A 22,771-nucleotide genomic window follows, 5' to 3' on the forward strand; every position below is an offset into this window, starting at 1 on the left:
GTGGCGAACACTCTGGACTGATTGTTAAGACCAAACCAGGGTTGTTGAGGGAGATTGCCAGATGGACACATAACTGCTGTCCCCTGACCTGGTATGGCCTTGTCCCTGTGCCACCACCGAGAGTGGATTACAGCTTTTTAGCACCTTGGAGAATCATGCTCAGCAAGATTGCTCTGTGTTCTGTAGTGGCCTCTGACCTTTCCCCAGGGAGGGAGCAGATCCCATTAGGATGCATTTAGGAGAGGCCATGTGGGAATTACATGGTTCGGTGTTCACGGTCTCATTTGCGATGTGTGCCCTTGTCCCAGTGCGTGGGGAAGATTATGGAAGCATCACCAAGTTAGTCCTGTTGGACCTGGGAGTGCTTTTGGTTATTTCTCTGACCCCATCCCTGCCTTAGGTATCCCCTTCAGGGCAGGCTGCCCACACCACAGAGGGGGTGACAGTCAGCACTTGCTCCCTCCCGACGCGAGGCCCCTGTGTTCCATTTTCCTGCACCTGCCATAGTGAAGACAGGGACTGGGATCATTCTATGTTGTCCAGTGGCTTGAGACAGTGCTGGCCAAGGAGTGATTGCACTTGAAAGCGAGCTTTTGAGGGTAGCCCATTGGATCCTTGCTGGCGACATTTCTGTCCTCTGGAGAGGTCTGCGGAGGGAGGAGTCTTTGTTCCAAACATCACTGTGTCTCTTGGGTTACTGTCGGCTGATCAGTCAGGCCTGCCTACCGAACCCCTCCCCGTTTCTGGGCACTAGAAATAGGGAAGGAGACCTTCCGATGGCAGCTCACCCAGCTTCAGTTGTATAATATTGTAGCCTGGCCACCATTTCTGAAGCCCAGTTATCAGGCAAGCCATGTGCTCTTTACCCATGTGTGCTGACATACACTCACTGGAGTGGCACCCTGAGCATCGTTTTCTCTGAAGTTGCTTCTGGTTGTATGTTCTATGTTGCTGTGCCTCAAACTTGGAGGAGTCATCCTGATGCTTCATAAAAACTTCTTGGTGCTTGGAATCATAAGTGAATGACTCCTGATTCCCACCCGGGACAGAACCATGGACACAGTCAAACCCAGCCATTCTTTTTTTTTTTTTTTTTTTTAAAAACCAGCCATTCTTAATGACCAGCAGTTCCTTTCTTGAATCAGTGTTGTGTGTGCAGAGACCTGGTCTTGTGCCATGGTGGAAACTCAGATGCACCAGCCCGGTAGTTGGCAGGACCCTTCCCCCAGCAGATGGAACGTTGACTGTGAGATAAAGAGTTGGCGCATGTGTTTGCTCATTGGTCCTGCAGAGGAGGGTCTCCCTGAGGAGACATCACCGCCTATTGGGCACCTACTGGGTTTTTGTTCAGGTAAGCAGGCTTTGGTCAGACATTGACCCTTTCTTCAGGCCTGAGATGGGGAGTCATTATACTTTCCTCCAAAGTGTGGATGTGAACACCCACTGGGCTGCCACCATAAGCGTCCGTGCCAGTATCTGCTGACGGGTCTGTCCTCCTACTTGGGGCCCCTGCAGGATCCCAGGGGATGAGGGCTGCTGAACTGTGCATGCTGAATGGGGGTGGCCTTTGTGTCCTGATGAAGCAGTACACAAACTCTAGGAGATGCCAGAGTGTGAGAGGAGAGCAGGTCTTAAGTTGAGGGAGCCTTGGGTTTATGTTTATTTCATTTGAGTTTGAGAGCTGGAGTGGTCAGAAAAGCGTGGCAGCTATCCCAGCAGCTGTGCTGGTCCTGAGACGTTGTCCTATAACACCTAGTTCACAGTTCAAATGGGAAAACCAAAACAAACTTAAGTCCATGTATGCTGGCCAGTTTATGTCTGCAGAATGCAACTTCTATGAGGCCATGTTCTGGAAGGCGGTTCTGGAGGACAGACAAGTCCAGAGGAGGAAAGCATTTGATTGGTTGCAAACCTTGCATAGCTCGTTGAGCTTCCTCCTGCTGGGCATGTTGGTTTGACGCTTGTAACTTTGTTGAGGTTTCCAGTCTTTTTCTGGAGTAACACCCTATTCATCTACTTCTAATTCTTTCTTCATCTTAACAATGAAATGCAAGTGGATACTTTTTGAGTTCTTTTCTGTTGGGATCAGTATCTCTGCTTTCGCCTCCACCCCCCATTTTGGAAATACTCTCTGAGTAGTCCGGCAGAGAAACAAATTGACTTAATCTTGGACCTAGGATTATAGTTCATTTCTTAATCCTAAAACTCTGAATAGCTCTCAGGAGCATTATAATGCAGTGCTGGGAGGCATCAGCAAAAATATAGCCGTCTGGTTTCTAGAAGTGAGCTAACTGTATGCTAGATCCATGCTTCCCGACCGTTTCAGATCTCGGTGCCCGTAAAAACTGCTCGTGTTTGTCTAGTAACTGGGGCAGAGGTGAGGCTTCTGGGGGCAGAGGTGGCCAGCGGGTGCCTCCAACCACACGGAGGCCGCATGGGTCCTTGAGACACGTACCTTGTCACCTCTCACTCATTACACCGGTGGAAGAGTCTGTGCTAAGTCAGCCCTGTTCATTGAGAGTCCTTCAGACCCCAGCCTGTGCCAGACCTGAAGCGGTAGAATTAGAAAAGAAAACTTTCTGGATGAGTAGAGACAACAGTAGCAACCACTGCTTCTCACTACAAGCCCCGTGCCAAGGGTTATGCAGGGACTGGCTTTTTGTGAGCCCCTGTGATGGGAGTACCACTCCTTTCCCAAGTGCAGTACGGCGGAGCTAGGGGAAGTGGGGCTGGAGAGCACACGAGCCCCTGGGCCTCACCCTGCCATCCTGCCTGCCCTCGACACCTGGAAAATGCACATCCGTAGTCTGATGGGTGAAACAGATCAGACACATGGACGCTGTGAAAGTCTACCAGTTTGGAGTGTGATAAAAACTTGAGTGTGTAAACTTTTGGTTCATAAAGAAGCAGACTGTGAAATTAACAATTGCATGAGAGAATTTCAAGAAGGCTTTGGGGGTTTAAAAAGCCTACTTTTTTATTACATATTTTGAAATATACTTTTCCTGATACGAAAGTAATGCATATTTATTGTAACAAAAAAAGATATAAAAAACACGTAGAAGAAAATAAATACCTATAATCCAACCACGTAGAGACAGCTGCTCTCAATGTTGGCACCCATCTCTCCGGGCCTCGTAGCCAGTAGCCTGTAGGGGGCGCTGCATTGTCTTTAGTTTTTCACTAAAACAAGTCTGTTTCCCATTGGAACAGATTGGGGGTGTAGGGCAGTGTTCCTCTTTAAGAATGCGTGTATGTCCCTCCTTTTCCAGGACGAAGACCTTGCTTGTTTTTCTTTGCATCAGCTACTAAACATTCATTGCCATTTAAAATCACTGTTGACTGGTAAACTTGGGCAAAATACCACGTGAAGAAGATTATAAAAGAGTATGCAAGGCATGGTCCTATTTGGGAAATAGATATTTATTTACTGGGGAAAAAGTGTTCAGCAAACATTTCTTTCCTTTGTACTGTTTGCTGCCTCTCAGGTTCTCTGCTGGTGGCTGGATGGGCGTGGAATCGGGGACACATTCGAGTTTGGTATAACTCTGTGCCATACTCAGATTTGTTAGTGAACGTGTTGTATAGACACAGCCAGAGAGCCTCTCTCATCTGGGAGTGAAAAGCAGGGCATTTTCAGACTTATTTACGGTCCAGGTGCTGGAAACATGAGGTGAAATGAATGCATCCCACACCCTCCTCTCCTGTTCCAGGAAGGCGTTGAAGTGCGTGTGGCCAGGATCTTCAACACCTTTGGGCCACGCATGCACATGAACGATGGCCGGGTCGTCAGCAACTTCATCCTGCAGGCGCTGCAGGGAGAGCCGCTTACGGTAGGTGCCAGCCTCAGAGTACAGGTAGAGGGGTGTGGGGTCGGTGGGGTAGAGAAAGAGTTGGCTGTCTGCCAGCAAGCGACAAAGGAGCAGTGCCTCTTGGTTTGGGCAGTTACTTTCCTGAGGTTGCCCATTTGCCTTGGGTCCATCCCACTTCCCTTAGTGACAAGGAGGAAGGCACAGGGCTGGAATCCAGAAGAGGAGCAACGGAGCCCTGGTGGCCTTGCTAGTGCGTGGGCTGCAGCCTGGTGCATGCAGACCAGGCCTCATCGTGCGTCTGCTCACACCAGCCTGCTGGCAAAGACCTTTCCAGATGTTCTCCTGGCCCATGAGCTGCAGCCAGGGCCAGGTGTATCCTCGGTAACCCCTCAGGTTGCTGAGAAATGCCGTGTCAGGGGCAGGGTTTGGTGGTTTTCTTGGTGATGCCCAGAAGCATGCCCTCTGCTGGTCACAGTCAACCTCGGAGCCTTCTGGAGCCCAGGTTCTGGACCTTGATAGTCTAGGGTCAGTGGTTCAGGTACATTGGGGTAGGCAGCCCATTCCACACACGTCCCCACCATCCCCTGTCCCCTCCTCGGGGAGGAGTGGCCCCCTCCTGCTGTACGAAGGATTTGCTGATTCAGTTTGGTTGGTTTTCTGTGGTTTTGCGCATTCTGGCTGCTCTCTTCCTCTCCTCCTCCAGCTCCTCTGTTCTCTTGCTTTTCTCGTTCCTCCTCCTCCCGTCTGCCTCCGCGTCCTCTTGCAGCCCTCTGGGCTCTGTGTCCTCTTGGGCTTAGTGTTGGGCTGGCATCCATATACTTGTTCCCATCTTGTTACTCTAAAAACCGCAGGAGGGTTTGCTCATCAGCTGAGGGGATTCCTAAGGCGAAAGTTAGAGCTCTGCGTCCATATGCATCCGCCTGTCTGTCTCTCTGTAGAGTAAGTTTACTCTTTTCTGTTCAGTGATGTTCACGTCCATTAATTCACTTCGATTAGTGTGCACAGCAGATGTGTGGGGCCCGGGTTCTGTTATTAGCCCATTGTTTAGATGGGGAGACTGAAGCGCAGAGGCTGGAGGAGTCACCCAAGCTCATGTGGCCAGACGGTGGCCGCCGGTGGCCGCTTTTGATCACAGTTCTCCGTGGTGCTCCTTTCTTCTTGGGTGGGTTAGCTACCCCGAGGCCAATTCAGAACCAAAAGCTTAGCCTGTTACCATATGGTCTGCCCCCTGCCACACCCCAGGGTAAGACACACGCTCTAGGCGACCTTTGCCAAACACGTTGCAGGGGAGAGGTGAATCCGAACCCCACCGCACTGTGCCAGTGCCGTGCCCCTCTCTCCACTCCCCCTACCAGCTGCTAGCCTCAGGGCCTGCAGATGGCCATGCCATGGTCACCCTGACTTCTCTCCTTCTCACACCACATACTGCTGCAGTGGTATATAGCCTGGTAGTCTTGCCCTAAGAAGATCCAGGATCCGGCCCTGTCCACCTCTTCTCCCATTTCCTCCAAGCCTCACTGCCATGAGCCCCCAGTTTATTGCCCCAGCCTCCTAGCCACTCATTCCCCCTGTCGGGGGCTCTCCACCCAGCAGCCAGGGGAGCCTCTGAAGAAAAGTACCAGCTCTGGGGGGTTTTCCCCTTTGCTGGAGCATGATTCACGGGCCTCCCTGTGCACCCCAGACTCGCCCCTGCTGCTCTGTAAGCTCAGCACCCTGCTCCCACTGTCCCAGGAGCATGCGTTTTCCAGGCATCCCCCTGTTCAGTCATCCTCTCATTAGGGGAGCACTGGCCATTCTGTACGTGATGATGTCTAGTCACCACTCTACCCCTCCTAACCATGCCTTCTGTTGTTTTCCACTTCTCAGTGCCTGAAATACTATTTTCCCAGCCCCCAATCCCTCTCTTTGAAATCACGAACTGGTTTCATTCATGGCTGTGTCCCCAGCTGCCAGGAGGGTCCCTGGCACCCAGGCAGCATGTGATAAATGCTGGTCAAGCTGAGGATTGGGTCTATAGTGGCCGCTGGCCTTTTTGAGGAGCACAAGTGCTCTGGGGCTTCTTCTGGAAGCAGTGGTCATAGTGTGACTGCAAGGCAAAACTGCCCCCCTCATCCATGTCCCCTTCTGCCTGCTGTTTGGGTCCCAAGCGTTTCTGCAGCCCAGCTGCTTGGTGGAGAATTCCTCACCCTCAGGGACGCTCCCGGAGCTTTCTTAGCCACTGCCCTCACTAACTCTCCTCGATCAGAGCTGCTTTGTTTGCAGGGCAAACTGGTAAAAGCCTTCTGAGGCTTCTTGACTGACTGCCTCCTGGGCAGCAGCCAGGGCCCCGGGGTCAGGTGGGCCCGCCCAAGAAAGCACCCATTGTGGGCAGCAGGTGATAACTCATGTGTTGTCGCCTCGTTGCTGGGGACCAAGGAGCCGGGTGGCTGGTACTGTGCAGGGCCGCAGCTAGTCCAAAACATGCCGCATTTCATCTTCTCTAGGCGCCTCTGGTGGCAGGAGTCCTCAGGGAGGCCTTTCAGAAATGTGTGGTCCCTCTTGTCACACAGAATTCCCTGTCCCCTCAGTGTTTTGATGAAGCCGCTCACCCTTCATCCTTTGCTGTCCCATTGAGATGGCATCACTTTCTGTCAGACGGCTCTGTGGAGAAGTTCTGAAGGAGGGGGCCATGTGTCGTGACTCTCAGTCCAGCCCCACTTCGGGAACACTTGGTTTAATTTAGCAAGGAAGGAGAATAGGGAGGTCCATCCATCCTTTCCTGCTCTGTTTCCAGCATGTTCTTTCCAAGCCTAAAGACCTCTATCATGGCCCCTCAGTGTCGTACCTTCCCTTTTCCAAGGGGGGTTACTGTCATCACTCGCCTTCCAGCTGCTTTTTCCTGAAGCCCTTTGTTATCTTACCTCAGGGAAGATTTCATTCTTTGGGCCTGTCCCCGCATCTTGAGTCACAGAGGTCTGTCAGGGTCGCTCCGGAAGGATTTTGCTGAGTTCTGCAAGTCAAGCACAGAAGCTATATACTTGAGCTTGAGCACACAGAAGCTCAGAAAATACTGTGTTCTCATTTACAAGGTCTAGAAAATAGATGATACGGTTCAGGGCGAACTAGCTCATTAAGTATATTTTGAAGAGACGGGAGTTCACCATTCAGTCAAAGCCCTCGTGCATGGGTACCCGTGTGAGCATTATGGTTTAATTCTGTCTCATCACCGTATCGTGACTTATTCCAGTTTGCAGATGAGAGAGAACAACTTGATTGAGGTGAATTTTTCCAGATGTGATAGAATTGGGGTTTGAGTCATGGTCTGTATCTTTTAAAAAAGCCTTGCTGTATTTTCTAGAGGGAGATTTTGGAGAAACCATACTTTTTAGACCAAAGTCTACATCTTATTTACCCTTTGTATCTGCATTGTGGTATTGGAAGTGATCCCTAACTTTGGGCCGTCATTCATGGAGGCACTTGAGGCCCAGCTGTGGGGATGGGGTTGGCATAGTGCTCCCCATGCTGACCTACAGTACTCCCCATGCTTCCCCGCCCCTTCCTCCCTCCATGTTCCCTATGCTCCCGGGGAAGCTCCCTGTGATGCTCTCTGTGCTCCCCTGTGGTGCTCCCCTGCAGTTCTCCTTGTGCTGCCTCCTGTGCAGGATATCTGCAAAAGGTGCTCCTAAGGGCCTTTAGTCCCTGGACCTGCAGGGAGCAGCCTGAGCTTCCCCTGTCGATGGCTGCCTGCAGTTCAGCTCTAGGTCCCTCAAGCCTTGTGACCATGTTGTCAGGTAGTGAGGGGTGCCTGAACACAGCCTGGCCCTCTGGGCATCACTCCCCACCCGCCCCGCCGCCTCCCACCCAGAAGGATGCTTGGAACAAGGCAGCTATGTGAAACCCTCCACAAAGGCCAATTAATTCAGTCTTCAGGAGTTTTTTGGGGCTTCCCAGTATAAGACTAACCCTCTGGGTCTCTGACAGTTTGTGACATTCAAGCCACTGAATGTCACCAGCATGATTCTCTTGTTCCTTTCATTGAGAAGGTGATTCTTCAGAGTCCTAACCCTGGCAGCCCTCTCACTTCCCCCTGGCTGTGGGCTCAGCCAGCACACAGCACTGAGTCATGTTCCTTCTGACACATCCGATGGGACGGAGCGCTGCCCCCGCATGTTTGTGGGCTCAGCTCCCGGGCATCATAGCTTGGAGGCCTGATGGGAGCTAATACCAAGCCTTCATTGTTGCTCTGCAAGGGCAGTGGGCTCTCTGTGAATGCTGGCAGCCCACAGTCGCAGACCCCCTGGCCAGGCATGGTGGGAAGGTGCAAAGAAAGGAGACAGAGGAGTCTGTCTTAGGAGTCCTCAGGGACCCTAAGCACACCCAGGAACGGCAGGTCCATGCAGGGAGCCAGAAGCATAGCTCCACACCCACACACCTGTGGGTTAAGGATGATGTACACCAGGCTGCTGATGGGTATCGCCCAAATCTGATGCTTTATAATGAGATGGGAGAATGGCTCAGTGCCAGCTTGCCATGGGCCACAGTTGACAGCTGAGCTACAGGCGGTTCTGAAGTTATTGATGCAGGGGGTGAGGAAGAGATTCCTGAACTTGAAGTCATGGTAGGTTTTCTCTCCTGGACACTGGGTGCTGCAGTGCTCAGAGCTCTCGTGACCTTATCTGTAACGAAGTTGTACAGAAAATAACACAGGTATCCCATCTGCAGGGCTCCTCAGGTGCAGGTGGATTTCCAGGATGATGCAGTGGTGGGCAGACCTCCCCCACCCCAATCCTCCTTCCTACTTACTGGGTCTGTGGTTTCCTTTCTGACTTGCCCAAAGGTATCAGAAGGGTTAGCAAGACCAGGCAGTGGGCTTCTGGCAGAACTGCCAAGGAAGGATGAGTGTGCTTCTGAGAGGCTTGTTCACCTTTCTTCAGTGTTCCTGTGCGGAGTTTGGCTGTTGCACTTGTGTCTTGCAGACAGAAGCCTCTGTAAGTCAGTTCCCCAGCCTCTTCTTGCGGGGGGGCCTCTGCCTAAGTAGGTCAGGCTGATGCCCCTATGACATTGGTGTATATGTGAATGCTTATTAAGATAACAAAAGCAGCCTGGACTCCTGGGTGGCTCAGTCGGTTGGGCATCTCTCTTTGGTTCAGGTCATGATCCCAGGGTCCTGGGATCAAGTCCTGCATTGGGCTCCTGCTCAGTGGGGAGCCTGCTTCTCCCTCTGCTTGTGCTTGCTCTCAACCCCCAACCCCTGTGTCAAATAAATAAAATCTTAAAAAAAAAAAAAAAATAACAAAAGTAGCCTTCCAAACCTGCTTTTAAAAAAATGAAAAAGGCAGCGGGTACCTATGAGGCATTTTTTTCTTCCCTTTCCTGTTCCTTCCCATTTGCTTCTCCGGTCTGGTGACCTGAGCTCCTAGGGAGCCTTTTTGGAGAGCAAGGCCACTGGGGACTGGTATGTGCTTTAGAGCTGTTGGCATCTGGCTCCTCTTTGGCATCAGGTGGCCAGTGACAGGAGGCACCAGTGTTGTTCTGTTCTAGGCGTGGATTTCAGGATATTCTAGAAGGCAGTCCTTCCTCCCTGCTGCTCCCTTTCCACCAGTGCAAGCCAGCAAACAAAAATCCCCTGGTTCCTTCCTTCTCTGTAAGGGTGAAGGAGCGCCTCAAAGACCCTCTGCCTCAGTCTCTCCATTCTAAGCAAGTGGCATACACTGCAGACCCCACAAAATTGTTGTTCAGTACGTGTTTGTGGAGCGTTGGTGGTATGCAGGGTGCCTGGGGTGCAGAAGAATTGGACACCGTGCCTGTCCCCGGAGTTCACCGTGGGAAGCGAGTATGAGTGACAGAGTCTGGAGGAGGGGAGGATGGCTGAGCACAGAGGACAGAGCCCTTCATTCTGGCTGGCGGAATGAGCCAGAGAAGTGCCACCAGGAGAGAACATTTAGACAAGAGGTCTGTGGAGGAAAGGACCTGAGTACAGGCGTGGAGACGTGGCAACATACAGGGGACATAAGTGGAGCACAAGGGCCTCCCCCTTCCTTCTTTCCCTCACCTCGTTTCCTGTCCAGAGTTTCCTGGTCGTCTCAGACTTGGCTGCATGTTAGACTCATCCAGGGCTGTCCAAGTACCAAGATGCCCACCACCTCCTCCCTAGAGATTCTGGGCTAGTCTGAGCGCCCAGCTGTTCTGATGGGCAGTCAGGGTATAGGACTCAGGTTCTAGGTACTGCCTCCTGCTTGCATGTGCGTCTGTCACCCTTCTGGGCTAACGTGATCCCCGCCACGTCCTAAGACTGTAACAGATGCCAACTCCTTCCACTACTGACTTGGAAGACAGATCGGAACGTGGATGCACGCACTGTCCCACTCTCAGGGCATAACTCAGAAGTATTGAGTGAATTGTGGCATCACTGGCCCTTCAGCCTCAGTTCTGAGGTCAGTCTGTGCCCCTGGAGTTTTAAGGAACCTCATTTTCCCATGACAGTGTGGCTTTCTCTGGAGGCTTAACTGTTGCTCTCCTCCTAGGTGTATGGGTCCGGGTCGCAGACGAGGGCGTTCCAGTACGTCAGGTAAGGCAGCTGGCCTCCACACTGCTTCCGGCAGGTGGTGCAGACCAGACGGCCCACATCTGTTGGATATGTGCATTATTTTCGCATCTCTACCATGGCATGGTTAAAAGTCCATTTTAATTTTCAGGTGGGAAAGCCCTTAGGGTTCTCTGTTTAAAAGGTAAAATTTTACGGGCTCCTGCCTGACTCAGCTGCTGGAGCATGCAATTCTGGGTTGTGAGTCCAAGCCCCAGGTTGGGTGTAGAGATTACCTAAAATCTTTAAAAAAAAAAAATAATAATAAGGTGTACATGTAAGTCTGTGCCATTTATGACTCATGTGCTGATCTTTTACTGCCCCCTAGTGTTTCTTAGGGAAACTTGCCCAGTTTCTGAGGGCGACTTGATTCCAGATCACACCAGTTGGACAGCTGTCCTTAATCTAAACCCAGCAAACCTACAGGTGCTGAAGTCAGACCCACTTTAAAAGTGGCTTTCTGGGGCGGGGGAGATTGTCCTCATTAAGGGAAAGATAATGTAGACCGTCCTCATGTCAGATTTTATGTGGATGAGATTTTACGCGGATAAAAATAGAGTTGAGAACCTCTTCTCATAGTCACGGTGATAATTATTATCCTTTTCTCATTAACCCTCCTAAATCTCGTGTGCTTGTTGGTCAGTTCAGTTGGTGACATTTTATTTTATTTATTTATTTTTTAAAGATTTTATTTATTTATTTGACAGAGAGAGATCACAAGTAGGCAGAGAGGCAGGCAGAGAGAGAGAGGAGGAAGCAGGCTCCCTGCTGAGCAGAGAGCCCAATGCGGGACTTGATCCCAGGACCCTGAGATCATGACCTGAGCCGAAGGCAGCAGCTTAACCCACTGAGCCACCCAGGCGCCCCAGTTGGTGACATTTTAAAATGCAGTTTGAGTTCTGGGAAAAGAGTTTATATAAACTATATCACTATAATCACTTGCATAGAACAAAATATTTCCCCCCATGACACTGTTACTATGAATTCTGTACAGGTTTCTGATAACCTGAATCATTGTAAAATCCAGTTCTGTGTTTTCACCTTGTAACATAAATACCCAGGAATGCCTGTCAGTTGGAAAATGCTGCTCCTGCTGTGTCCTGAGGCCACCCCAGGATCCTGTAACCATGAAGTGGTGCAGTGGCGGTGCACATCTGGGCCACCTCAGCCACAGCGACCACGTAGACTTCTGTCGAATTATGTGAGAATCCAGGGGAGAAGTCTCTTTGAGAAAAAGAACTGCTAGCAAATAATAATAATAATTAATTAATTAATTAAAATTTAAAGCAGCCACTGTGGATTTTTCCCCCCAAAGTGTCATTCGTCACATTTAGTCTGAAAGAAAGCTATGAATAAACATATATCACAGTCAGTGTTTTTTCCTCCCCAGCTGTGAGTGTCTTGCCAAGCAGGACGCAAAACCCCAGGGGTAAAATAAAACTGGCACACTTTGGTGTCTGAATATCTCAAGAAGAGACTTAACCAGAAAATACCAGGATCCCTCTAGGGCTGTTTTCATTTCAAGGCACTTACCCCGGGAACCATGTGCTCCAAACAAGGCATCAAGTCACGTTTCTGTACAGCCCCGCTCAGGGGCGAGCATGCCTGCAGTGCGCGCCCTGCCGTTGGGTGCTTCTAGGACGGACCAGGCTCGCACAGCTTTCCCGACTTCCTGGTTTTGCTATTCAGGACTCACTGAGATAATGTACAGTTTTGCTAGTTTTAAGAAGCTGGGGTTTTTTAAGAAACAATTAATTTTGTAGTTAAAAGTGCACAATGTCTGAGTCTCCAGTTCCCTCACTAAGTTAACTGCTTCCAGAATCCACAGTTGCCTTGAAGCGGCATTTCCCGGCTCCTGAGGTCCGGGTGACCATACCATACGCATTCACATCTTGGCATGACTGTGTCTGATGTTTTCCCGGGCAGGTTACAGCCTCATCCCCATAACAAAGGCATGCTGTCCTTTTTTTTTTTTTTTTTTTAAAAAGTCACTTTGTCAAAATGACACTTTTAAAGAGCTTCAGGTTAAATGGGTGTGATCTATGCAATTTTGACCTTAAAAGTTGCCATTTTGATTATATAAAAGCTGTACCCGCCCCACCCTCATTTCCATATTAAAATGGATTGTGGATGCTGGTGAATGGCAGCTTTTAATGTCTTCTGACGAATATGCAGAGACTTGTGCTATGTGAGACATGTTGTACTAATTACTAATTACTAATACTAATTACTGCCATCGTGATGAAGTGACTTTTTTTGCCGGTTTCTAGAAAAGTCCTCTGGAGTCAGCAATTACTCGAATCTGTGCTTGACCTATGAGACTGGAACAGACTTTAGGGATGTTCACTTAAAACACCCAATCATCAGAAACAAAAATTCAGAAAACAATTTGTTTGCCAAATATCCCATCCCACCCCACCCCCAAATTTTTTTTCTCGGACAAAAAGGAAAGCAAAAACAGGTTCTGTTTTGAAGTTGACCGTAGCAACCTGCTCCTTGCTGGTAATGGAGGAGGAGGGGAAGGTTTCAGCACAGACTGCGTTTGGATCAGCAGAACAGAGCTTTCAGAGCCTTCTGAGAAGTACAGCTGACGGAAAGCAGACGTAGAGAACAAGCTCGTGAGCAGCAGTGAGGTGTCATTTTTACGAAGTAACTTTTTTTTGACAGAGCCACACTTTAAAAGCCTCTGAAAATAAGAACCAAACCTTGGTAAGCGAACGTTTGCTTACTTCTCTTCACCTCCATGGCCCCGTCGGTCACGATTCATCTGAAACACCCAGATCGCCGTCCGTCCCGTGCGAGGAGTCTCGGGGGGCGGCAGGGGGCTCAGGGGGGAATTGAAGGTGAGGGCGTAGGGAGCAGCGGTCCGGTTGATTTCAACACTGTGTTGTTTGGCTTTATCTGTGATTTACCAGTATGAGAATTACATACTGGAGTGCACTCATTTCAGTGGGTCGGAACTGTTGTTGTTTTTTTTTAATCATTGCTTTTTCATATGGACCAGCTACGTGGGCTCACGTTTAAACATCAGAAGCTGTATTAACACCATCTTTTGGGGGCGTTTGTCTCTTTTATTTCTATTATTCGGTCGTTAAAGGGTTTCAGAAATAGACGGAAGTAAAGAACTTGCCCATTTCGCTTCCATTCCCGTTTCCCGTTTAGCCATCTACACCCCACATGCTGCGAGCGAATCCCAGACCTCATATCATCACCCATGAATACCTGAGCATTCCCAACCCCGCTTATTTGCAGGATTTTGTTTTGGCATCGGCTTTCCATGTGGGGTTTGGTTCTCTTCCGGGAGGTGGTGCGGGTCTGCGGCAGGCGGTGCCTGACCCAGCCTTCCCTTCTCTTCCAGCGATCTGGTGAACGGCCTCGTGGCTCTCATGAACAGCAACGTCAGCAGCCCGGTCAACCTGGTGAGTATGGCCGCGCCTCCCACCACGACCCCCCCGCCGGAACAGGCCGGAGTTTCGTGCTTTTATGAAACCATGAAGAGCTGCAGCCTTTGCTTTATTTGCATGCCTGTGTTTGCTTGCTGAATGGTAGAGGGGGAGAAACCCCAGATCCGTGTGTGCCAAGGAGTAGCACGTCTGCACAGCATGCGTGAGTGTTTATCACCATCATCCTGAAGGGCCTGGGTCTAAGCATTTGTGAAAGCCTTTGATGACAGTCTATAGACGGTTTTTGTGTGCATTCCTTTCTCTGTTGTTCGGTGTCATCTGATCTCCCTGAGAATTAAGTGAGCTTTAGATCGAGGAGGTTAAGAACGTTTCCCAGGTTCTGATCATGTCTGTAGTTCAGCCGCCTGTTCAGGGCTCCTTTGTTGCTTCTTCCTTCATGGCTTCCTAGGGCCCCAGAGTCTCCCTGTTGGAGGGATCGTAAGGTTCTTTTGCTCCATGTTTCTATGCGTTTGTATTGCTTGGTGAACGTGTGTCTCTTCAAAGGACTTTATTCTGTCTCTGGCCAGTTCTCACAGGCAGGAAGCATTTCCTTACATTTAGAACTAAAATCTCGTTCTCTGTGAGCTACCCACTGGCCTTACTTCTCAGGGTGGGGGCCATTCAAGCTAGTCCAGTGCAGCCACAGTTGGGTAACTTCCCAAGGATTGGGAAGGCAGGGTCATGCCCTCTGAGTCTCCTCCTCCCCAGCTCTCAGCCAGAGTTCGTGTTCTTGTCTGGAGTCCTCTTACCCTCTCACTCCCTGTCCTCTGAAGAGCTTCACTCCATCTGATTGAGAACGTGAAGTGTCCAGTGCAGACTACCCATCATTCTAGATGTTCTGCTCCTGCCAGTGGCCCTGACATTAGCGTATCAGGAGCCATCCCCTCCCTTTGGCAAACCTGGGATTCAGCTTCAGGTTCTCCCAAAAACCACATCTCCGGCTTCCTACAAGGTTTTAAGGTCCACAGGGGTGGCCATGCTTGCTGATTCCTCAAAACCACTTTACTCAAAAACCTCTGTCTGTAACCAGCAATTGGAAACATGTTCTGTTGCATCTGTTTTCACTGAGTTGGGAGGGAGTTCTTAAGAAATAGGAAAGTGGAGGTGTAACTCCCTTGTCGGGCTGTTGACCACTTCTTTGTGCACTTCTCCAGAAACATGAAATTAGAAATAGAATGAGACATGTCTTGGGCTCAGTTTCTTCCGAGCATTTACCTGGCTGTCACTGTCAAGGCCATGCCACCTTCACCTGGCTGTTGCTCCAGGCCCTTTAAAATGTGGGTGTTATCAGTGATGTCCCCCACTCCCCAAGGAGCCACAGTCTTTTCTTTAGATACTGGGTTCCTTCTTTCTTTCCAAGGGGGCCTTGACACAGGGCCCTACCAGGAAGTTGGAAGTGCAGCGTATGTGGGACACCTGTTTGTCACACTTGATGGTGGTCTCTTACGAGGGGGGAGGGGGTGGCAAGTAAGAATAGCAGGATTGGGAAGGGAAGAGGGCAAGTGGCCGCTGTCTTGTGTGATGCAAGAAAGGAGAAAAATGGCTTTTTTTGATGTCCCCTAAGGGCATGCTCACACTATAAACCACATGGAGGCTTTCTCTCTGGCTATCTGGAGCCCTCATCTGCCGAGTGCATTTCAGTTCCTTTACTGCTCCCACGTGCAAGTTTGCAAGTCTGTTACTGCTTAAGTTGTTGACACAGTGCACCCGGAGGGAATTATATTGTCTTAGGAGGGCTCATGTTGCAGACCTAAACTTGAATGCAGTTACAGTAACGTTAGATCTGGAAATTGACCTGCCTCTTGGTACACACATGTACCGTACATGTACCGTGTGTCCATATTAGAAGCACCTGACCTAGCCGAGGGGCATTCTTGTCAACAGACACTTCGTCTAGAGGGCAAAAGCAGGACCAGACACAGTTTAGCCCTTCACTGGGTGGATCAGTCATCATCCCGATCAGGAAGTGCCCAAGGAAATACGAAGAGGCAGGAGCCTCCTGATTTTTCCAAGATGCCGGAGTCAGCCCGTGGGTGCTTGGAAGAAATGCATGTGGTTTGCGTGGCGGTCTCTGCTGTTGTGATTACACTTATAACCAGCAACCATTTCTTCCTTAGGGGAACCCGGAAGAACACACAATCCTCGAGTTTGCTCAGTTAATTAAAAGCCTTGTTGGTAAGTAAGACCAAATGAATGAAATTGGCTGCACTCACCCTATCAGCTAATAACAACCTGATTAGAAAATGTGTAATTAATACGAGCTAATTGAATTGGATAAAAAGCAGAACTTTGTCAGGAACACTTAATTGTCTTCTGATTCTTTAATTAAGTAATGGAAAGATAACGATGCAGGGGTTGGGTTGTGTTCACAAGCACCTCAGCAGGTGGGGGTGGAGTGGGAGTAGATTTGTTCTGGGTGTTTGAGGTGGGACTGTGTAGATCGCACCACACAGGTGACAAGTGTTTGATTTCCAAACATCGGCAGTGATGACAATGAGATTTCGAAGAGCTAAGCGGGAGTGGTACCCAGTACCAGCTTGTGTGTTTCTGATGGAATCTGTTGGCAACTTACAAGTTCTTGGCAGTGCCAGCCAACATGGCCGTGACATGTTGGCAGCAGTGTAGACACTGGAGTAACCCCAGGGGCGGGCTCTGAAAGTCGTAAGAAGTTTGTGTGTTTCAGACAGCCCTCGTGTTGCACTACATGCGGGGTGAGCCCTTCGTCACGTCAGCATGCTTACTAGAGCTCTGGGAAGTCTGGCTCTTGGGGAGGGTGCTTTGTTTTCCATGGTTGATCAAGACGTTTGATACAGGACACAACCAGATTGGAGTGTGGCTCCCTAGACTAGACTGGGGTAAGCCTGATGGAGGACGTTCTGCTTGCCCACACCCCTGCTCAGCTGAGTTGATTCTTCGGGGCTGTCCTTCCTGACTCAGAGCTGTCATCTACCAGCATGTTCTTATCAGCTCTGGACACTTGGACAGGAAGGGGGCTGGTCTTCCTCAGTCATAAATTGTGTCACCCCAGCAGCCTTCCCAAGACTGCTTCCCCAGCTTTCCCACTCTGGGTCTACCGGTCTCATCCCAGGTAAGGCAGGGATGTGCTCAGATAACAGTTTGTCCAGGAACTAGGCTATCTAAAACCTCTACCCCTAGTGGGGAGCCGGGGCTAGCATCTTTGGCATCACCCAGACGCTTGTTAGAAATGCAGAATCACACACCCCACCCGTGTCTTCCAGATCAGAATCTGCATCTTGATAAGATCCTCAGGCATTAATAATCACTGTGCTTCTATGAAAGGCTAAGTAGCATGCCACCCTGAACTGCAGAGGCTTACAATAGCAACTGCTGTGTTTTCTGTGGTTCTGTGCTGAGGGCTGGCCCCCGCTGGGGGGTTTCTCCTTCAGGTCTTTGCTGGTGGTCCCTCGCGTGGCTTCCTTCTGCTGGCCAGCAGGGTCTGGGCCCCGCTAGGATGCTGGACAAGCCAGGCTCTGTGTCCTGCTGCACGTGGTCTCTGCAGCAGGTTAGCTGGACACCTTACATGTTGGCTCAGAGCTCCCACCTGCAGGTGCAGAAAGGGTTAAGTCTTCCATAAGGCATAAGCCAGGAACTGGCCCACGGTCATTTCCTCCTGCTCTCTACTTGGTTAAACAAGATGACAGGCCACTTCCAGACCAGGGGCTCCTGCAGTGCATGACTGCCTCAGGTGTGGCTCCCTCGGGCCATCGTCATCACAGGTGACTGCACACGACATTTGCCACTTTTACTGACTTGGAGTCTGGCTCTGTGCGCATGCCTGCTGTGTTAGCTGATGATGGGTGATCTGCCCGGGAGCCGGCAGCTAGGGAGCCCTGCCCTTTTCCTCGGGAGTGACTGCCTCTCAACCAGTTCTCTTGGGGCCAGAGGTCCAGTCCCCCATGTGACTCAGTGGCTACGTGGGAAATGCATTCTGTCCCCTCCAGGCAGTGAACAAGGCAGCCTTGTTCACTGCCTGGAGGGGGTTTCACTTTGAGGATTACAGTGAAAGTCCCCACCTGGAGTGGTTTGTGCTTCACTTACCTTTCTTTTCTCTTAATGCAGGTAGTGGAAGTGAGATTCAGTTTCTCTCAGAAGCCCAGGATGACCCACAGAAAAGAAAACCAGACATCAGAAAAGCGAAGATGATGCTGGCGTGGGAGCCGGTGGTGAGTGCAGGGCCCCGTGCTGCTCCATCGACAAAGGCCCACAACAGGTCCTTGCAGACACTAGCGTGCTTGGGCGGACAGGATGCAGGGTTTTCTCCAGCCTGTTCTGTGGCTTCTCATTTTGTGTGTGGAGACACACATTCACTCATTCTGTGATGGAGACATGGGAGCCCACTGTGGAGTCTGCTTTTGTAAACTTGCACACGCACATGGCTTACTCCATGAAAGAAGTGTCCCGGGCAATGGCCGTGTGCTCTCTGGGTCACCTTGACTGACCTGCCGGTCTCCACTTGGCCCAGGATGTCCTTGGACATGCAGGGCTGGGCGAGGTTGCTGTGGGAACTGGGGCAAGCAGGGTCACCCCAGTTCCCAGGAAGGCGGAACTCCAGGTTGGAAGGGTGAGACACCATAGGCCAGGGAGCAGTGACCCTCCATACCTTTCTGTTGCTCCTAGACTAAATTAGACTCCTTGTGGCCTGCGGGGAAATGCACCAAGAGTAGTGTGCATCCCGCAGGTAGATAACAGGAGATACCCAGGGAAGCATAAGTTACTCAAGAGGTGGCATAAGAATTAGGCTTAAATACCATCTTAATAGGGATGAGGGGTATGTAGTCCTTTTAAAGGAGAGTAGATGATTTTTAAGAATGGTGAATGGGCCCTTAGAAGAACAGATGGGAGATGAGAGAGCCAGTGACAGTGTACCTGGTGTCTGTGTCTAGTGCCCTCCCCTGCTATGAGAGTCAGTGCTCCCTGGTCGTTGACCCCTCTGGGAAGGGACTCAGGACAGCTGAGTGTCTGTTGGGATAGCCTGTCTCTGGACTTGACGGGTCAGAGGAGTGCAGAGAGAGCCTCACCCTGCACTTGTTCAAGACCCTGGCCCCAGCGTGGTCCGTATACCAAAAAGCTCCCACAGTCGTGTTTTGAGATGTTCTCTTCTGCTGCCCTCCAGAGAGCTAAATGAATGGACTCCCACAGTGTTGAGTCTTAAAGGGACTCGAGAGTTCCAGTCCGATCTTTTTTTAACCTGGAACTACAGCTCTGAAGGATCTGAGGGCTACAGGGATTTGTCAAATGCACTAAAAATATGGTCACGCCCAGACCATACCCAAGAACTCCCGCCACACAAAGCAGCAGCAAGTACATGTGTTCATTTTGAGAAGGCATTTGCCATGGGTCCTTTTATAAGTAGAGCCCCCGTGTTTCAAACAAAATATTTTTTGAAAAGCTAAATGCACACTCGCTATGTAGTAACTGTTGCTTTTGTCTTAGTGAAGTATGTAGGTTTTTTATTGTTCTGGAGTTTCAATGTGGAACATTCTAACACATTTAGAAGATGAGGCCTCTACCACTAGTTCTCTTCCTGCTAGTTCCAGCTCATTAGTAATTTCTGAGGGATCTTGTCCAAAGAAGCACTTAGTCATATATCCATCCTGATTCTCTTCTATTTGTGTCTTTTTGATGGTGCTGTTGAGGCCAATTCATATAGCAAACTGCCTATATTTAAAATGTACAACTTGGGTAAATTTTGATGTATTTCTCTACCCATGAAACCATCACCACCATCAAGGTAACAGATAGAGCCTTCTCCCCCATCAGTTTCTGGGTGGCCCTTGGCAGTGCTCCGCTCCCGACTTTTCCCCTTGTTCTCATGGGCAGCTGTTGGGATTTCCTGTGGGCTTCCATGGTGTCGTCATAGCTTCTTCTCAGACTTGGTCTGTTAGGTCCCTGGGAGTGAATGTCCCGTGGGAGAGTGAGGTGTGTGGGTCACACAGGTGCTTCCTAAGGACCCTCCCTCCATCATACACTTCCTTCCGAAAGAAAAGCACACACTCGCAGGCATTCTTTTCAGGCGTTCTTTGTGGTTGATTCAAACTGGATAGACCCCAAATCAGCAAGAGGTAGTTCATGGTCTTTGGGAACGAGAGCCTGTCTTCTGTCCGTCAGGGGTGTCATTTGTCAAATTGCCCAGTGCGTTCTGAAAGCAGCTTTGGCAGGACCTTCTCCTGGCAAGCCGCGATGCCGTGTGAGCCTCCCGCGTTGCTGTGAGTGCCTCTGCTGAGGGCAGAGCACTCGTCAGCACTTCTTCCTGCGAAGCCCCGGGGATGTCTGGCGTTTCCTGCATCAGTGACCTTGTCTCCCCTTCCCCCCCTTCTCTTTAAACAGGTCCCGCTGGAAGAAGGTTTAAACAAAGCCATCCACTACTTCCGTAAAGAACTCGAGTACCAGGCAAATAATCAATACATCCCCAAACCAAAGCCCGCAAGGATAAAAAAAGGACGGACACGCCATAACTGAAAACCTCACCTATTGGGACGGGAGATCCCGTTTCACACTTGATGGGATGTATTTTTTTTTCTTTTTTCTTTTCCTTTTTTTTTTTTTTTTTTTTTTGGTTAAAGAAAGACTTAAACAGGTGTCATGAAGAACAAACTGGAATTTCATTCAGAAGCTTGCTTTAAAGAAATGGATGTGCCTAAAAACTCCCCTCAGAAAACTGCAAATTTTGCCTTGCACTTTTTAAAATCTGTCTTTTTATGTAAAATAGGGTAGATGCATCTTTGCGTATTTTCACGTTTTTTATCTTGCTATGAGAGCATATGTCGTGACTGTCATTGACAGTTTTATTTACTGGTTTCTTTGTGAAGCTGAAAAGGAACATTAAATGGGGTGAAAAATGCCAATTTTATTTATAAAAGTGGGTACTTATAAATGAGACATTATACTATGCATAAAGACAAAAACAAACAAACAAAAAATTTAGGATTGTCAGGTGGGTGACACACCGGCATTTATTCTTCAGGCAGATTAAAGAATTCTGTTTGAGAGCTTTATGTTTCTTTTAATTCAGAATTTTTCCAAGATCTAGGTTTTAGTTGCAAACTTGACTTTGAAATACTTCCGTTGGTTATCACGATCAAGGATATTTGAAATCACTACTGTGTTGTGCTGCGTATTTGGGGCGGGGGTGGGAGGACAAAGTTAACGTATTCTTGGTTAAAAGTGGTTAAATATGCTATTTTAATAAAATATTGGAACACACTGGTAGTTTTAAAGGTTGGCTCTCTGCTTTGCACAGTGTATTGTTGGATTGCTGAAAAAAATACTGTAGAATTTAAAGGAAAACTCCGAAAACATCCAGGCTGGTATAGGTAACTTGATGAGTGGGTGTTAAAAGCACTGCTCTGCTCCTGAGACTGAATCTGCGTATCATCTTCACTGCTGCGTGGAGAGACTTTTCCAGTCCCACCCAGGGTTTGAATCGCTGCATGTCCTTCCCTGGCAGCACAGAGCAGATGGAGAAAAAGAAGGGCCATTTGTTATAAAATCTGTAAACGAGGCACATTGAGAGAAAACTTTGAGAGCTTTTGCTTTCATTAAGAATTCTTTCAAGCTCTTGCATTAGGATTTTCATACTCATTTTGGAATAAATGGGAGAACAATGCAGGGAGTTCAAGCCACTGCATTTTCCAAGCCAGCTGGCTCTGCATGGCAGCAACAGAGCCTGACCTGGCACCAGGAGAACCTGAGCAGTTAAACAGAATGCCTGTTTGCATAACCAGCCAGGGTAAGCCAGACTCGCCTGCCCTTCGTAATCACTTGGGGATTTTTTTTTTTTTTTTAATTGGACATGTTTTTCCTGTCAGAATTGCTGAGTCCAGGCCAAGGAAGCTGTGGTTTTGTTTTATTTGTCATGCTAAATTCCCCAGAAGATTCTGGAGCTTGGGATTGTTGCTCGATCAGACATTGTGTGAAAGAGGATTCACAGAAGGTTTCTTATTTTAATTGTCATTATTGTGTCCCCAACTGTGCGATACACCATTTCCTGGGCAGAGGTGAACAGAGCTGAGAAGTTTGGGAGCGTCCAGACATCGCAGAATGAGCAGAGACCTGGAGGGAACTTTTCTAATCTTAACCTGGGCGGAGCAGTTTGGGGGTACCCAAAAGCCCTGGGGTTCAGAATTCTCTTATCTTGTTATTTGCTCATGTCTAGAATGCTGGAGTCCTTTTGACTTTCGTCCCCATGATTTTCATAAAAGTTTTCAGGGAACAAGGAAGAAGGGGAAGGGGGGTGCGTAGGGTGTAATTCCCCCTAAGGAAAAGGGCAATACATCCAGGGAAATAACATGAGCTTTGGATTGAGTGCATGACTGTCCCAGGGAGAGAGGAGAGTGGTACTGAGGGAGCCTGGGGAGGGACAGGTGGCTGGTTAGATGACGGTGCCCCCTGCATTTCAGGACTGGCTCCTGATCTGGCCGTCACCGCTGGGGTACATCACCTCTTCTTTCAGTGACAGTGAGCTCAAGCAAGGTGCACATCACAGAGTCAGAACCTGCTGGATTTCACCTGCCTGCTCTTCAGCAGTGAGCCTGGCTCTAAGGCTGCTCCATGAGCTGTGGTGTGTCTTCGGTTCTGGCGCTGGCACTGGGTGGGCTGTCCCTCTGATAATTCTGAGTAGGATTGGGGGCTTGACTTTGTTCTCAGTTTTGAAGTTGTATTAAGTGAAAGGCTGGTCTGGGCGCGACAATGAGTTACAATTTGGCCTCATAAGAGACTGTGGGAAATCTGGGAAGTCTTCTGTGATTTCCTGGGACAGAGGAACTGGGAGTTTTAATGTTTCAATTTGCATATGAAAGTGATCTGTGTGTATTACCTAGACTTTCTCTGTGGTCGATTGTTATATTTGATAGGGAATTGAAGAGTTGCATTGCCTTGAGAACGATTTACTACATACGGTATCCGGAGGTGGGGATAAACACTGCTTCAAAGAC

General features: G+C 49.4%; 1 protein-coding gene across 4 annotated transcripts in view; it reads left to right on the forward strand.

The window, feature by feature from the left end:
• Positions 1-20,393, forward strand: part of UXS1 (UDP-glucuronate decarboxylase 1) — an 89,480-nt gene extending 69,087 nt beyond the window's left edge. For all 4 annotated transcript variants that reach the window (XM_059134312.1, XM_059134313.1, XM_059134315.1 and 1 more), the window contains 6 exons: positions 3,714-3,833; positions 10,316-10,359; positions 13,733-13,793; positions 15,935-15,992; positions 17,898-18,001; positions 20,166-20,393. In XM_059134312.1, coding sequence (XP_058990295.1) covers positions 3,714-3,833; positions 10,316-10,359; positions 13,733-13,793; positions 15,935-15,992; positions 17,898-18,001; positions 20,166-20,297 — 519 coding nt within the window. In that variant the 3' untranslated portion in view covers positions 20,298-20,393. The remainder of the gene's footprint in view (positions 1-3,713; positions 3,834-10,315; positions 10,360-13,732; positions 13,794-15,934; positions 15,993-17,897; positions 18,002-20,165) is intronic.
• Positions 20,394-22,771: the final 2,378 nt, after the last annotated feature.

The sequence above is a fragment of the Mustela lutreola genome, chromosome 9 (genome assembly GCF_030435805.1).
Source record: "Mustela lutreola isolate mMusLut2 chromosome 9, mMusLut2.pri, whole genome shotgun sequence".
Lineage (NCBI taxonomy): Eukaryota > Metazoa > Chordata > Mammalia > Carnivora > Mustelidae > Mustela > Mustela lutreola.